This window comes from Miscanthus floridulus, chromosome 17 (genome assembly GCF_019320115.1).
Source record: "Miscanthus floridulus cultivar M001 chromosome 17, ASM1932011v1, whole genome shotgun sequence".
NCBI lineage: Eukaryota > Viridiplantae > Streptophyta > Magnoliopsida > Poales > Poaceae > Miscanthus > Miscanthus floridulus.
Window position 1 is genome coordinate 23,281,965 of NC_089596.1, and position 14,549 is coordinate 23,296,513.

Here is a 14,549-nt window from a genome sequence, read left to right on the forward strand (position 1 = left end):
GACATGTCACACTTCCTACGGCAACGACGGCTTTGCCTATGTTCTTGGAAAGGCTCCGAGTGGCAGCGGCTTCCACAGCCATAAAAGGGCATCGGCATAGTTTAGTACAGATGTGTATTTAAACTATGAACTGAGGATTCACAGGGTCATGCATGATATATACATAGCTGATCGAATAAACAAGAGGCGAAGGAACTTTGCAGAATTACCATAGCTTGTTTAGCTTGGCTTCCTTCATGCATGTCCAGCTGCTACACGATATCCAGAAAACATGCCTCATGATCTTGCAAACCGGTCAGCAGGTAGCTAGGGCTTGGCTGACGGGGGCAGCAGCATCCAGACGTAAAGGCCGAAGGCCTCTGCTTTTAAAGCGGTACATGCGATGCTGTATTCTGTAGATGATCAATGTGCTCTTGAAAGGTACCGGTGAGCAGAAGGTACGCACAGATGCAATGCATATATCTGCACTTGGTAAATGAAAAGAGAACTTACGTATTTTAGTGAATATGCATGATTAACTGTCTGTATGTAGATGAGGCATGCATGTACACGTATGTCACACATGCATAAGCAGCATGCGTCAGCAGTAGTCAAAGGCATAGTGTAATTCCCAGCGAGGAAAGAAAATATGGAGATGTGCTCAAGATGATTGTACGTGTATATGTATTTTCATTGTATTTTCTGGATTTGTTTTTCTAAAGGAAAACGGCAAGAAAACAACATGTGATGTCATCAAGGCTAAATATGATGTCATGAAAGCTAAAGATGACATCCTCAAAGCTAGGAACTGGAGAGAGCATGCATGCACGGTGCAGTGCAACTATGGCCGGCGATGGAGCTAGCTTCGACCGAGTTCTATGAAAGGAACCTACATGCCTCGTTTTGCTACGGGACCAATACCGGGAGATTGAGGGGGCAAAGGAGCTTACATAGGGGTTCTCGATGGTGGTAGACTGGTAGAGTCACGTTGTACCCGCAGAGCTCGCTCGGCGGCGCGGCGGCAGCTTCCTGTGATTCATGGACTGCGGCGTGAGCAAAATAGAGAGCAAGAGGCCAAGAGAGGAGGTAAGAGCATCAGCAGCTTCGTCACCTTGACGAGGGGGCTCGGCTACGATGAGTTGCGAGCGTTGGAGAAGCGGAGGACAGCGACGATCGATGCAGCGGTGGCGGACGTGGTCTGCTCGATCGGCGAGATCCCAAAACGAGCGGCAGAGCTAGATAGCTAGGGCTAGGGGCGTCGAATCGTCGGAACATTGAATCGAGCTCGGCTGCGGTTGGCGTCGGCGAGAGGAAGAGGAGAAAAATATAATTTACTACACGAGGGATTTCCCAAACTAGGGGCTCCCCATATGGTAGTTTTGGTGTGCTTTGCCCAAGGGGTTGGTTGATATATATAGGAAGAAAAACTCCCCACATCCACGTCAACTAGCGATATGGTACTAATTGATGTTACCCCCTCCATATTTACTAATGGGCCTAAATAAACATTAAAGCCCATTAGTAAATAAATGCATGGGCCTTTAGGATTTATCAGGATTATTGCACATGGGCTTTGAGCGTTGGGATAAATGAGAGATTTATTATTTTCGGAATTAATTAATTTCATGGATAAAATAATTCTAGAAAAGTCCAGAATTGATATTTAAGCCACGAAAAATACTCCGAGACCTCGAAAAATTTGGGGAAAATTCTCAGAGACACTTTGGAACATGATGAACCCAAATAAAGTATTTGGAGCTCATAAAAATATTGTTGGGAACTTTGAACATAAAGATTAAGGTGAAGGAGGCAGGAATTAAATTCCAGAAAGAAGCTGGAAAATTCCTAGAGATAGATATTCGTCTACTAAACCTAAAAACACACACTTTTGCACATAGAAACATGAGGTGCGACCGGCATGAATGCAACAAACATGTTTCTACCTTATAATAAATTTTAAATTAATGAAAATTTTTATTTTCCTATGTTTTCATGTGCACAATAATTCACAAATAAATCATTTTAACTCTATTTTCAAAAGTGGCAAATTTTGGGGTGTTACAAACAGTTTACTCCATTTGTTCCAAAATGTAAGATATTTTAGCTTTGTTTATAAGTCAAACTTTCTTTTTAAAGTTTGACCAAGTTTATGTAGTGGAAAAGTAATTATGTTACTCGCAATAGGTTGAATTGCATAGAATACCATTCTTGACACACTACTGGAAACAGGGCCTTTGCCGAGTGCAAACTGCTTTGCCGAGTGTCAAAAATCGGGCACTCGGCAAAGACCTTCTTTGCCGAGTGCCGCACTCGGCAAAGAATTGCACTCGGCAAAGAATTTTTTGCTGAGTGCCAGGAACTCGGTAAAAAAGGGCACTCGGCAAAGGACTTATTTGTCGAGTGCCAGACTCTCGTCAAAAGAGCAGCACTCGGCATAGGCTGCCCCGTGTAACGGTGTTCGGCCACGTACTTCTTTGCCGAGTGTCGGCTGTTAGGCACTCGGCAAAGATTTTTTTTTGAAAAATACTTTGCCGAGTGCCCCTGACACGGCGCTCGGCAAAGATTCAATTTTTTTTTGAAATGTCTTTGCCGAGTGCCTAACAGCTTCGGCACTCGGCAAAGGGAGGAATTAAAAAAATTACATTTTTTTTTGAAATACCTTTGCCGAGTGCCCAAAGCACTCAGCAAAGAGAAAATTTCTAAAAAAAATTCAAAAAACCTCTTTGCCGAGCGTCTTATTCTTAGCACTCGGCAAAGACCCCCTTTGTCGAGTGCCATGCCCCGGCGCTAGGCAAAGTTTTTTTTTGTTTTTTGCCTCCAAATTTTTTGTGCAGCCCTTTTAAAGTACCAGGAACTCCTCGTTAGAATTTGGGGATTTTTTGTGGCTTTTTGATATATTTAGTTACTTTATTTCGTTTACGTGAATTTTTTCGAAAAATATAAATTTGAACTGCACGTGGTACGAATAATGGAATTTAATGATTCAAAAAATGATAGTCATGTTACTGAGTGTAGTGTGAGGCCGTATCCAGGAACGGACCCGAAATTTCGGACATCTTGTTCACGAAACATGATCTCGAACTTGCGTGCGAAGTGTTTTTAAATTCTATAAAAAGCAAACGAAGTTCGAAAATCATGAAACTTGTTGAGATATCGTGATATCGTATATGGAGGCTATGATAAAAAATTTATAAGAATTCGTGCACGTTGTCACGTACTCGGCAAAGAATTTTTAGAAAAAAAAATAAAACATCTTTGTCAAGGGCCGGATAGAGGGCACTCGACAAAGATTTTTTTTTTAAAAAAAATAAAAAATCATTGCATACATGGTTGGCACTCGGCAAAGCGACCGTCAACAGGGCCGGCGCCGTGACGGTCGCTTTTCTTTGCCGAGTGCCCGATAAAAGACACTCGGCAAAGAGGGCTTTGCCGATCATTTTTTTGCCGTGTGTTCTTTGCCGAGTGCCGCACTCGGCAAAGGCTTTGCCGAGTGCAATTTGGCCTTTGCCGAGTGCCTCAGGCACTCGGCAAAGAACCTGAATCCAGTAGTGACATGGATATCTTTGACGACCAGGGGAAGAGAAAGAGGTAGGGGTGCAAATCCAAATGGGGACGAAGATGATGACATGGATATCTTTGACGACAAGGGGGATGCGAGCAGTGGCGGAGCTAGCGCTCAAAGCAAGCAGGGGCCAAACGGGCCTCAAGAACGTACTGCTATAGGCAAGCATGGCACCATAGCTAGCAAGCTTGCATGCATCAGGTAACAGATAAAACAACTATGCATGCAGCTATGCCAGTAGACAGTGGGGAGATATATATGCACTGGCACATGACAACTATGGAACTTGATGCACGGCAAGGGGCGGCCATGGCCCTCTATGGCCCTAAGGTAGCTCCGCCAGTGGATGCGAGTTTGATCCCGCAAACCTCTAATATAGTAGGGGTGGAAGAGAGTCTGGAGAAGATTCAGGAGAGAAAGAGAGAGGAAGGAGGACGTGAAGGAGGGAGTGGCAAAGCAACTTTTACTAACGGCATCCTCCAGGGAGGAGGAACGCCGAGAACAATGAAACTCCTAGCTTGGAACTGCCACAGACTGAATTCAGCATGAGCAGTTCGTTCGCTTCTGGAGGTCCAGAGGCGGATAAAACCAGATGTGTGCTTTCTGTCTGAGACACATGTGGACACAATTAAGGCAGAAAGATTGAGAAGGCGAGCAGGCTTTGATCACATACTCATTCATGAGAGTGATGGTCAAAGCGGTGGTTTATTGTTGATGTGGAAAGATGGTATTCTGATTCGTGAGCAAGGAATCATGAAGAATTATATCGATGTGGTCATCAACGATGGAATAGGTTGGAGATTCACAGGATTGTATGGGGAACCAGAGTGGAGTCAAAAGGGCGTTACATGGGATGCGTTGCATTCCATGAGAGGGGATGGAAGTGTCCCGTGGCTAGTGATGGGAGGTTTTAATGAAATTTTATTTAATGCGGAGAAGGAGGGAGGTAGACCAAGACCACACAACGTCAGCTCCAAGCTTTTCATGATGCTTTATCATATTGTGAGCTCGTTGACATGGGGTATATAGGCGATTTATTCACATGGCATAGAAGGAAAATTCGGGAGAGACTTGATAGGGCTGTTGCCAACACCCTTTGGTTGAGTCTTTATCCCCAGGCTGCGCTGATAAATACTGAGATGACACGTTCAGTTCACCGCCCCATTGTGATGGACCTGTCCTATCTCGCTGGTCGCCATGATGGTGGTGGTATTAAGAAGCGGTGAAGCACGATGGCTCCAAGAAGATACTATGGAAGAGATGATTAAAGTAGCCTGGGCGCGTGCTTCAGCTAGAGGTGAAGGGCCAACTTTTAGAGAAAAAGTGAGAGATGTTCATGATGATTTGCATAAATGGGACAAGGAAGTATTGAAGCATCCGACAAAGCGCATGTCAGACCTGAAGATGGATTTAGAGAGATTGAGGAGAGGGCCAATGACGGATGCTAATATAGCCTCCTAAAAGGAAATTATGGTTCTGCTAGAGCTAATGCTAGAGCAAGAGGAGATGTACTGGTTTCAGCGAACCAGGGTGAATTGGTTGAAAAACGGTGATAGAAACGCTAGTTTTTTTTCCAGAATTATGCCAAGAGAAGGAAAAAGAAGAACACGGTCAAAGGCCTTGTCGATGATAATGGTGTTCTACAGGAGGACGGGGAGGTAATGGGAAATATTATCCAAGGTTATTTTCAGAACCTTTTTTCATCAGAAGTAGGGGATCCATACCCATCTGTGATAGCGGAGGTTTAGCGCAGAATTACTCCGGAGATGAATGAGGGGCAGTTAGACACTTTCACTCATGACGAAGTTAGAAGAGCTCTCTTCCAAATTGGCGATCTCAAGGCGCCAGGCCCGGATGGGATGCATGCGGTGTTTTGTAAAAGGTTCTGGGAGATTCTAGGTGATGATCTAGTTAGAGAAGTGCTTCAGGCAATTAACACGACAACAATTCCAGAGGGGTGGAATGATACAACAATTGTGTTAATACCCAAGGTAAATCAACCTACTTTGGTGTCTCAATTTCTTCCTATAAGTCTTTGTAACGTGGTCTACAAAATTATTTCAAAAGTGCTAGCTAATCGGCTGAGGACCATTCTCCCGTATATAATAAGTGATCATCAAAGTGGTTTTGTTCCAGGACTAATGATCACTGATAATATTCTCATCACATGTGAGAGTATCCATGCAATTAAGAAGAAAAAAAGGGAAAAGAGGGCTATGTGCAGTAAAGTTGGATATGCATCAAGCATATGATAGAGTAGAGTGGGGTTTTTTTTGGAGAAGATAATGCTGAAGCTGGGTTTTGGTGCACGCTGGGTAAAGCTGATTATGGAATGCGTCACTTCAGTGAGATATAATGTGAGATTTAACTCAAGAGAAACCGAGATTTTCTTGCCTACAAGGGGTCTTCACCAAGGGGACAACAGGTCCCCTTATTTGTTCTTGATGATAGCTGAAGGACTCTCTTGTTTACTGAAGGGGGCATAAAATAGAGGAGAATTGGAAGGCATTTGGGTGTGCAGAGATACACCAATGGTGTCTCATTTGTTATTCGCTGATGATTCTCTTATATTGATGAAGGTGGATAAAAAGAATGCTGAGAACCTGAAATTGTTATTGGATCGGTACTGTGCAAGTTCCGGTCAGAAAGTAAGTGATGCCAAATCTAGTATTTTTTTCAGTGAAAATACTAATGTGGAGGACAGAGCTAAAGTTTGTGCAGCTCTAAACATTGTCATAGAATCGTTGAATGATAAGTATTTGGGCCTTCCAGCTATGATCGGTATAGATCGCAGTGATTGCTTCAGACACTTGATTGATCGAGTAAGAGGGAAAACAAAGGGTTGGAAGGAGAAGCTACTAAGTATGGGTGGGAAGGAGGTTCTTATTAAATCAGTCGCCCAAGCCGTGCCGGTATTCACGATGATGGTATTCAAAATCCCAAAAAACATATGCAAAGGGATCATGATGTCATTTCGCAATTCAGGTGGGGCGACGACAATGATCACAAAAGGATTCATTGGAAGGCTTGGTGGAAGCTTTGTATACCAAAGAAGAGAGGCGGGATGGGATTCAGAGATTTAGAAAGCTTCCCTCTTGCAATTCTTGCTAAACAAGTATGGAGGCTATTGTTGGAACCTGAATCTTTATGTGCAAAGGTCTTGAGAGCAAGGTATTATCTTGATGGAAATCTGCTGGCGGCTGCAAAGCTAAAGAGTGGAAGCTCCTATTCTTGGCAGAGCATGTTGGCGGGTTTGGAATGTTTCAAAAGGGGTTATATTTGGAGAGTTGGAGATGGATCTCAGATAAAAATCTCGGAAGATAATTGGATTCCATCAAGTCATAACCTCAAAATTTTTAACACCACGTGGGCATAATTTGGTGTCGAGGGTGGATGAGTTAATTAATCCAGTGACTGGATCATGGGATGTAGATTTGATTAATGAGCTTTTCTGTCCAGTGGATGCTCACTGTATTATACAGATCCCTCTCACTCATGGTAGGGAGGATCTAGTAGCATGGCATTACAATAGGAATGGTCTCTTTTCAGTCCGATCTGCTTACCATGGCCAATGGTTACATAAATTTGTTGAGAATAGAGTTAATGAGCAAGCAGGTGCAATTGGTGAAGTGGATGGTTGGTCCAAATTGTGGAATCTGAATGTTCTAGCAAAGATAAAAATTTTCGGTTGGCGGGTGTTGCATGGACTGCTGCCATGTAGGGTCATACTTGCAAACCGGCATATCGAAAATTCAGGGAGCTGCCCAGGTTGCAATGAAGGATGCGAGGACATCAAACACTTGCTGTTTTTACGCAAACGAGCACAGGATATATGGCAGAAGATTGGTGCTTGGCAGGAATTTTAGAAATACATAGTAGTGGATCGATCGGGATCAGTAGTGGTGGCGGAGATAATAATAGATGGAGAACATTGGGGCATTTGAACAACCTAGGATTGGCCGAATTAATTTTAACAGGCAGCTGGTATATATGGTGGGAACGAAGAAAATTCGTTCTTGGTGAGGCAATCCAACCACAGATGAGAAGTGCTTTATCTATCGTGACCTTGACAACAAACTATCAACGAGTGATGAAGAAGAATGCCAAATGTGCTGATGGATGGAAGACGCCGCCAGAGGGAACTTTGCTTCTAAATATAGATGCCGGCTACAAACCAGAGAGGGGAGATGAGGCAACGAAGGGATTATCAGAGACTCAGCTGGTATGTTTATAGTTGTATCGTATTGTTATCTTGATCATGTTGTGGATGCCCCAACAGCGGAGGTGTATGCTCTAAGAGAATGGCTCCTGTTAGCCCAACATATTGGTTGCCAATGACCCATCATCCAGTCCGATTGTTTGGAGGTGGTGGAGATAATGAAGCAGGAGCTGAAATCTACAACGATGCCTCCAAGGGATATGATGCCAAATGCGCCATCGTAACTGGCCTAGTATAACAACCAGGCTGGGTTTTCACCCATGTTCCACCCGCCTGCGAGCTTGCCATCGACGAGTAGTAGCCATCCGGCCACGAGCTGGACACCCCTCTGGCCAGCCACAATGCGAAGATGAATCAGACGAAGGACATCCCGAGCTGCGGTTGGCTGACGCGTAGCGTGAAGACCTTGGTCCTTGCCCCAGCACAAACCGCTGGACCTTGCCGACCCTGGAGGAGACCTGGGGTGCCGTGGCCAAAACGACGACGAGCAGCGCGAGCGCCGCATGGCTGCCACCCTCCATCCAACTGGACTGCAATGCAGCAGCAGGGGGCCTTTGCCCGCTCTAGCCGCCCGGATCCGAGCCAGCCGCCACCGGAAGTGGACACCAGATCCGGCATCGGGGGCCAGATCCGCTCGACCCCCGCTCGGCCCGGTCGCTGCCACTACAGGCCAGCGCTAGGACAAGCCTACTTGGCTGCCATGGGCTGGCGCACAGGGGTGAGGCCGCCTGGCCGCGGGGTGATATGTGGCTCTACCGATACGTTCGCTGGCCACGCCGAGGGTTGACGGTAGTTATCATACATATTTTATCCATCAATTAAACATGCATAAGGATATAAATGAATCACTAAATTAGACTTAGAGGTTTAAACTGACAAATTCTATGAGTTTTGGTGAATCTGTGTTTCCAGCATGATTTAATCAGAAAACCCCCAAAGAGGACCTAATCGTCAAAGGAAAATACGGAATCCCGCCGTGGTACCTGCGTGGAAAGACTCTAGAAGGATCCAGAAGCCACATCACCGAAGTGGAGCCCGAGTGGCTGACATGTGGGGCCGCCCGGCCCCTGGTGGGCCCACCTGTCAGCCAGCTTCCTACGTCGGTTTTCCACCGCCTTTGAGGATGCATTTAGGTCGCTGCTTAAGTCGGTTTGATCCAAGAGCTCACATTGGACCCTCAGGGCTATATAATCCAGCCCGTACCCCCCTGAGGCAATGCTCATTTGATTCTGAGAGCTGAGAAGCCAGGAACCCTAATTCATATGTCCACTAGGATTAGAGCTAGTAATCAAGAGAAGATTAGTCCTCGATAGGATCGAGTCTTGTTCTAAAGATAGAGAGATAGAGTGTGAGGGAAGAGTTCGGAGGAGTCCCGGCCTGTCGGTACTCTCTCTATGGCTTGTACCCTGGCGGAATCAAATTCTTCTTGAGCTTGCTTCTGGGATTTCTCTGGTAATCGACTTCTAATTCAAGTAAGCATCTTGTTCATATTGTTCTTCAGGTTTGCGACTCTCTTTTGAGTACTTTAATTCTTGTAGCTCCTGGTTTAAATTAGTATTCGTAGTGTAAGCGTGGTGCTTAGACTCGGTTACTCGTAGATGTACCCTATTTTCCGAATCGGTGGTAGCTCACGAGGGTGATTTTTATAGCCTCGTTGAATCCTCTGTAGTCCACCTCCCGTTAATAGGACTAGCAGGACAGTATTGCTATAGGAAACATACTTTGTTTGTGTTTTCTCTAGTATTATCCCCAGAATTGAATAATAGAAGACAAAGTTTACTGAAATTAGAACTAGAAGACCTTAGCAGTCTCCTCTATGCTCCTATTATCTAGCCTTGATTGTGAAGTTGAGTTAAGTTAGAATCGGTTATTCTCACCCCCGTTCCTTTCGGTTCGATATAAAACTGAGTTACTCTCGGTGAAGTGCTACAATGGTATAATATCTGTGCGTTTGCGGATTATTTTGTGTGTATTAATTTATACCAACACTGAGCAAGTAGATCTAGGGCTGGGAGCGCCGGATCTGGGGCTAGGGTGCGCAGATCTGGCATTGCTGGCCACCCTGCTCGCCAGTCCTTGCTGTCGCTGTGCTTGAGTTCAGCATGGGAAAAGGAGGAGAGGAGAGGAGTAAGGAGGTGAAAAATGCTGCGGAGGGAGGCCTTGTTGGATGCTGCCACGGGCCACTACCACCGCTAGCCGGGGAGCGGCGGCGGCGGCTGGGCAGCAGGCGCGGTGGGAGGAACTTGCGACGGAGCTAGGTCGCCCCCGAGTTGCCCCGTACGGACGATGTGGGGAAGGTGGGAGGGTCAACACAGTGAAGTTTGTCCATTAGTAGTGCTGTTAATATTATTAATAGCCTTCGGGTATCTTTTGTGGCTGGTAGGGAGAACGATTTAAGTGTTGTCAATCAACTTTGTGAGGTAGACAGATTTAGAGAATCCGCTAATTTTCTAGGCAGGAAGTGGAGGATCTGACCTATGATAGTGAGGAGGAAAGTGTAGAAGAATTGGAAAGGACAGCTATCAAACACTTCTGTGGGGAATTATTTGTGGAAGTTTTCGATGAAGATGGTGATAAATGAGTGGTGGGTGCAGTTTTGGTACTAGAAACCACAGGCCTAACGCTAAGACGTTGCAAAAAAGGACCTGGAAGGTTAGGTTATGTAGGAAATTTAAAAAGACTGACAATACTGACTTGGTACGAGTTTCTTCTACTCTGTCGGCAAAGCAAAGAGAAAGAGAAAAGGGGTGAATGGAGAGAAAGAGAAGAGGAGGCTCACACGTGCTGACGTGCACATCTGGACTTGTCTTCCAGCTTCTAGTAGGATCAGCAGTGACAGATTTGAAAGTTAATGAGGGAGAAACGATCCTCACTCACAGAGCAACACGGTTTAGAACCGCAAACTAAGACCAATAAGCAAAACAACGCATTCGCGTACCCTGTCGAAAGATTGTAAAGGCTGGAACTTTGTTCCTTATTAAAAAAAAAAACAACGCAAATTGTCGAACCTACCACGGTCGGTCTGTAAACCATGTGCTTCCATGGCTACATCCCACTAGAATTCTCATCTAATTGGAGCTTTGGTATAATAAGATAAGATGACAACAGTATCGACGTACCTTCTTTTCTCAAGAACACGTCTGATTTTGTCGATGACCTCCTTTTCGGACCACGTTTCACTGTTTCCATTATGTTTTTGGCTTTCTCGGCGATGTGGGCTGTGAAGGTTTTTAAAACTTTTTAGGCTTGGAAATTTAGTGAATTCTTTTATGATTTAATAGCAGTTTTTTTTTTATAATAAACGACTACTAGCAAGAATCTAACTGATGTACCTCTTGTCCTTTTTGCCCTTGTCCTCCGGGTCATCTTTGATTTTGCTGGTGACTTGACGAAGTACGCTGCTGAGGATATTCTTCACATTAGGTTCAAGAGAAACTGAAACAAAAGCTGTGCAATCGAATTTGTCTTCAAGCTTTTGATACACCGCATTGGCAAGGGTGGTTTTGCCCATTCCACCAGGGCCAACGATGGAGACCAGCTTGAGCTTCTGCTCCGATGTACCTTCACCTTCCATGGATAGCAACTTGATTATCTCTTCCCTCGAGTGGTCAATGCCAACAAGTTTTGCTTCATCTTCGTACAGTGCCAGCAAGCGGGGATCATACTCATACGGGGCTGGGGCCACAATACTGTCAACTTTATACCTCTCTCGACGCTTGCTCACCTCCTCAACCTCCTTCTTTATTCGCTCGATCTCGGCGGCGATGTCGCCCCGAGCCTTGCACGTCCGTGGCAGCATGGATTTAGTACTCAAGCAGCACGTCGTGGAGGATCCACACTCACCAGTAGCATCAACGCGTACCATGAAGGAATCGATGGTGTCCTCGATGTTGTAGGACATCTCCCTCACCTTCCCTGCCCAGAGCTTGACCTGTTTGTCAAGCTGGTCTGGTGGCACTGCCGACACCTTCTCAAGGGCAGCTTGCATGCTCTCCAGCTCATCCCGGATGTACCGGATCCCCTCCTTGGCGCCCTTGTGCAACTTGTATTTGTCAGTGAGCATCTCCGCCAGCTTGGGCAAGAGGGCTTCCAGCACCCCCATGAAGGCGCTCACCCCTACCTCCATCTTCCTAACCTTTGCCTCCTCTCTAGTAGGATGTACACTGTTTTTCTTCTATCTGTTGTGTGTGGTAGCTAATGCTTTGTGCAACAACTGAGCATCTGCACAGCAGGAATTTTAAAGGGGGGCTTAGTTGGATATCATCAAACTGAAGTATGCAAGACACAGGTCAGTGAAATAAGCTGGGTCCTAATAACAAAATAATTTAGCTGTTCATTTCCTAGAAGCTTTATCCATGACACACTGGCTTCACAGACTAAGTCAGTGCAGCCTCAATTCATTTTTTGAATCTGCACCTACGCCGTCCTACCCTCAATATTTTAGAGCCTGTTTGGATCTCATAAGTGTAATAGAATTGGCTAAGAAATCCCTGGGTCCAAACACCATATATTCTTGTGTGGATTATAAGAAACTATCTCCCTTAACCTTACTATTTGGAGATTTGTGTGTGTGTGAGAGAGGTCGGGCCATACTACACCGCACATCCTGGAGATCCAAACAGCCTAGATTATTATTAAGCAGAATCTAGATTCTCGTGATCCCTATCGACTATGCAAATTCTTATAGAAGGGGTCCATTTAATTTCCATTATAAGGGCTTGCCATAGGGCGCCTAGCCGGCATTGTGGGTCGTTCAGGGTGTTCTAGTCCCGACGATGGCACCCGTGCGCTGTGCTCGGGATTTATTGGCAGCTAGTGAGCAGGGACCTGGGCATGGATCGTGGCCCGGGGCAGCCTCTTGGGGTTGCGGCTGCATGTTATCTTCTAACATCTTCGGCAAGGAACGTACACCGTACCTCCTCTTTTGTTAGGCTGTGTGTTTTCTGCAGAGGCCGGAAGTGGGTTCACAATTATTGTATCGATGTAATAATTGTGGATTAATAAAATCCTTCCTTTTTGAAAAAAAAACGTCCTCTTTTGTATCCACAAGAGTGGTGCGGGTACAATCTTGGAAGCTGAACTTGTGAATACGGGACTGTCGGAACAGTCTCGCAGAGCCCAATGAAGATTATCGCGTGGAACTGCCGCGGGTTGAGGAATGATGCGGCAGTGAGAGGCCTTCTGAATATTCAGAAGGAGGAGGACCCCGACATCCTGTTTTTGTACGAAACAAAAATGGACGAACGCAGGATTGATGTGTTTCGGTGGAAACTAGGGATGCACTACTGAAAACGCGTACTTTACCGAGGGTCTGAGGTTTTGCCGAGGGCCAAATATCGGGCAGTCGGCAAAGAGACTCTTTGCCGAGGGCCAGACACAGGAGCCCTCGGCAAAGAACGGCCCTCGGTAAAGAGGCCTTTGCCGAGGGTACGGCCCTCGGCAAAGACAGGCCCACGGTAAATCAAATCTTTGCCGAGGGCCTCGGCCCTCGGCAAAGTAGGCCCGTTGGGTCACGGCGGCCATTTCCCATCAAACTTTGCCGAGGGCCACCCGTTAGGCCCTCGGCAAAGGTTCGGCAAATTTTTTTTTAAGTCTTTGCCGAGGGCCCCAGACCAGGCCCTCGGCAAAGATTTTTTAAAAACCAGTTTTCGGCCAAATTTTTTTTTTTATAAATCGGCTTTGCCGAGGGCCCGAGGCTAGGCCCTCGGCAAAGAAGACCTTTGCCGAGGGCCAGGATAGGCCCTCGGCAAAGATTTTTTATTTTTATTTTTAAAATTCTTTGCCGAGGGCCACAGGGTCAGGCCCTCGGCAAAGAGCCCTTGGCAATTTTTTTTGGTTTTTTTAGCCCAGTTTTTTTGTGGTGCTACAATACATTGTTTTGAACTCAATTTTAAAATTTAGGCCAATTTTGATTTTGTTTTGTATATTTTCTTAATTTATTTCGATTCTTTGATTTTTTTTTGAATATGTGGAGATGTCTGGGTTTCAGGCATCCGACGTCGCAACTCGCTCGAAGCCTTCTCAATTTTTTACCACAGCCTACACATGTGATAACATGACATCTCGCCAAGTTTCGTGATTTTCGGACTTCGTATGGATTTTATATAATTTTAAAACACTTTCCCGGCAAGTCGGTCGCCATGTTACGCGAACAAGATGCGTGAAAATTTGATGCGAGCTCGTGGATAGGGACTCAACATGCACCAATTAACATGAATAACATTTTTCGAAACACTACATTGCAATATTCCATGCACCTGCAGTTCAAATTTGACATATTCAAAAAAAAAAATCAAAGAATCGAAATAAATTAAGGAAATATACAAAACAAAATCAAAATTGGCCTAAATTTTAAAATTGAGTTCAAAACAATGTATTGTAGCACCACAAAAAAACTGGGCTAAAAAAACCAAAAAAAAAATTGCCGAGGGCTCTTTGCCGAGGGCCTGACCCGTGGCCCTCGGCAAAGAATTTTAAAAATAAAAATAAAAAAATCTTTGCCGAGGGCCGTGGATTTGGGCCCTCGGCAAAGGATCGAACCCTAAAAAAAATTGCTGAGGGCTCTTTGCCGAGGGCCTTCCCCGTGGCCCTCGGCAAAGAATTTTAAAAATAAAAAATAAAAAATCTTTGCCGAGGGCCGTGCATCTGGGCCCTCGGCAAAGAACGAACCCTAAATCGGGACGCAGCCCCAATTCCCGATCGGAAATTTAAAAAAAAAAACGTCGACCGTCTCCCTCCCCACGCGCCCGCTCGCGGCCGGCCCCCGCGCGTCCACCACCGCCGCCGCGC

The 14,549-nt window shown here is 45.5% G+C and overlaps 1 protein-coding gene across 1 annotated transcript in view; it reads right to left on the reverse strand.

The window, feature by feature from the left end:
* The window catches only part of LOC136515413 (disease resistance protein RGA5-like), a 28,134-nt gene extending 16,272 nt beyond the window's left edge, over positions 1 to 11,862 (reverse strand). The window contains exons 1-2 of the mRNA XM_066509005.1: positions 11,139 to 11,862; positions 10,880 to 10,964 (exon numbers count right to left, since the gene is read on the reverse strand). Of these exons, the coding sequence (XP_066365102.1) occupies positions 10,880 to 10,964; positions 11,139 to 11,862 (809 nt within the window). The remainder of the gene's footprint in view (positions 1 to 10,879; positions 10,965 to 11,138) is intronic.
* Positions 11,863 to 14,549: the final 2,687 nt, after the last annotated feature.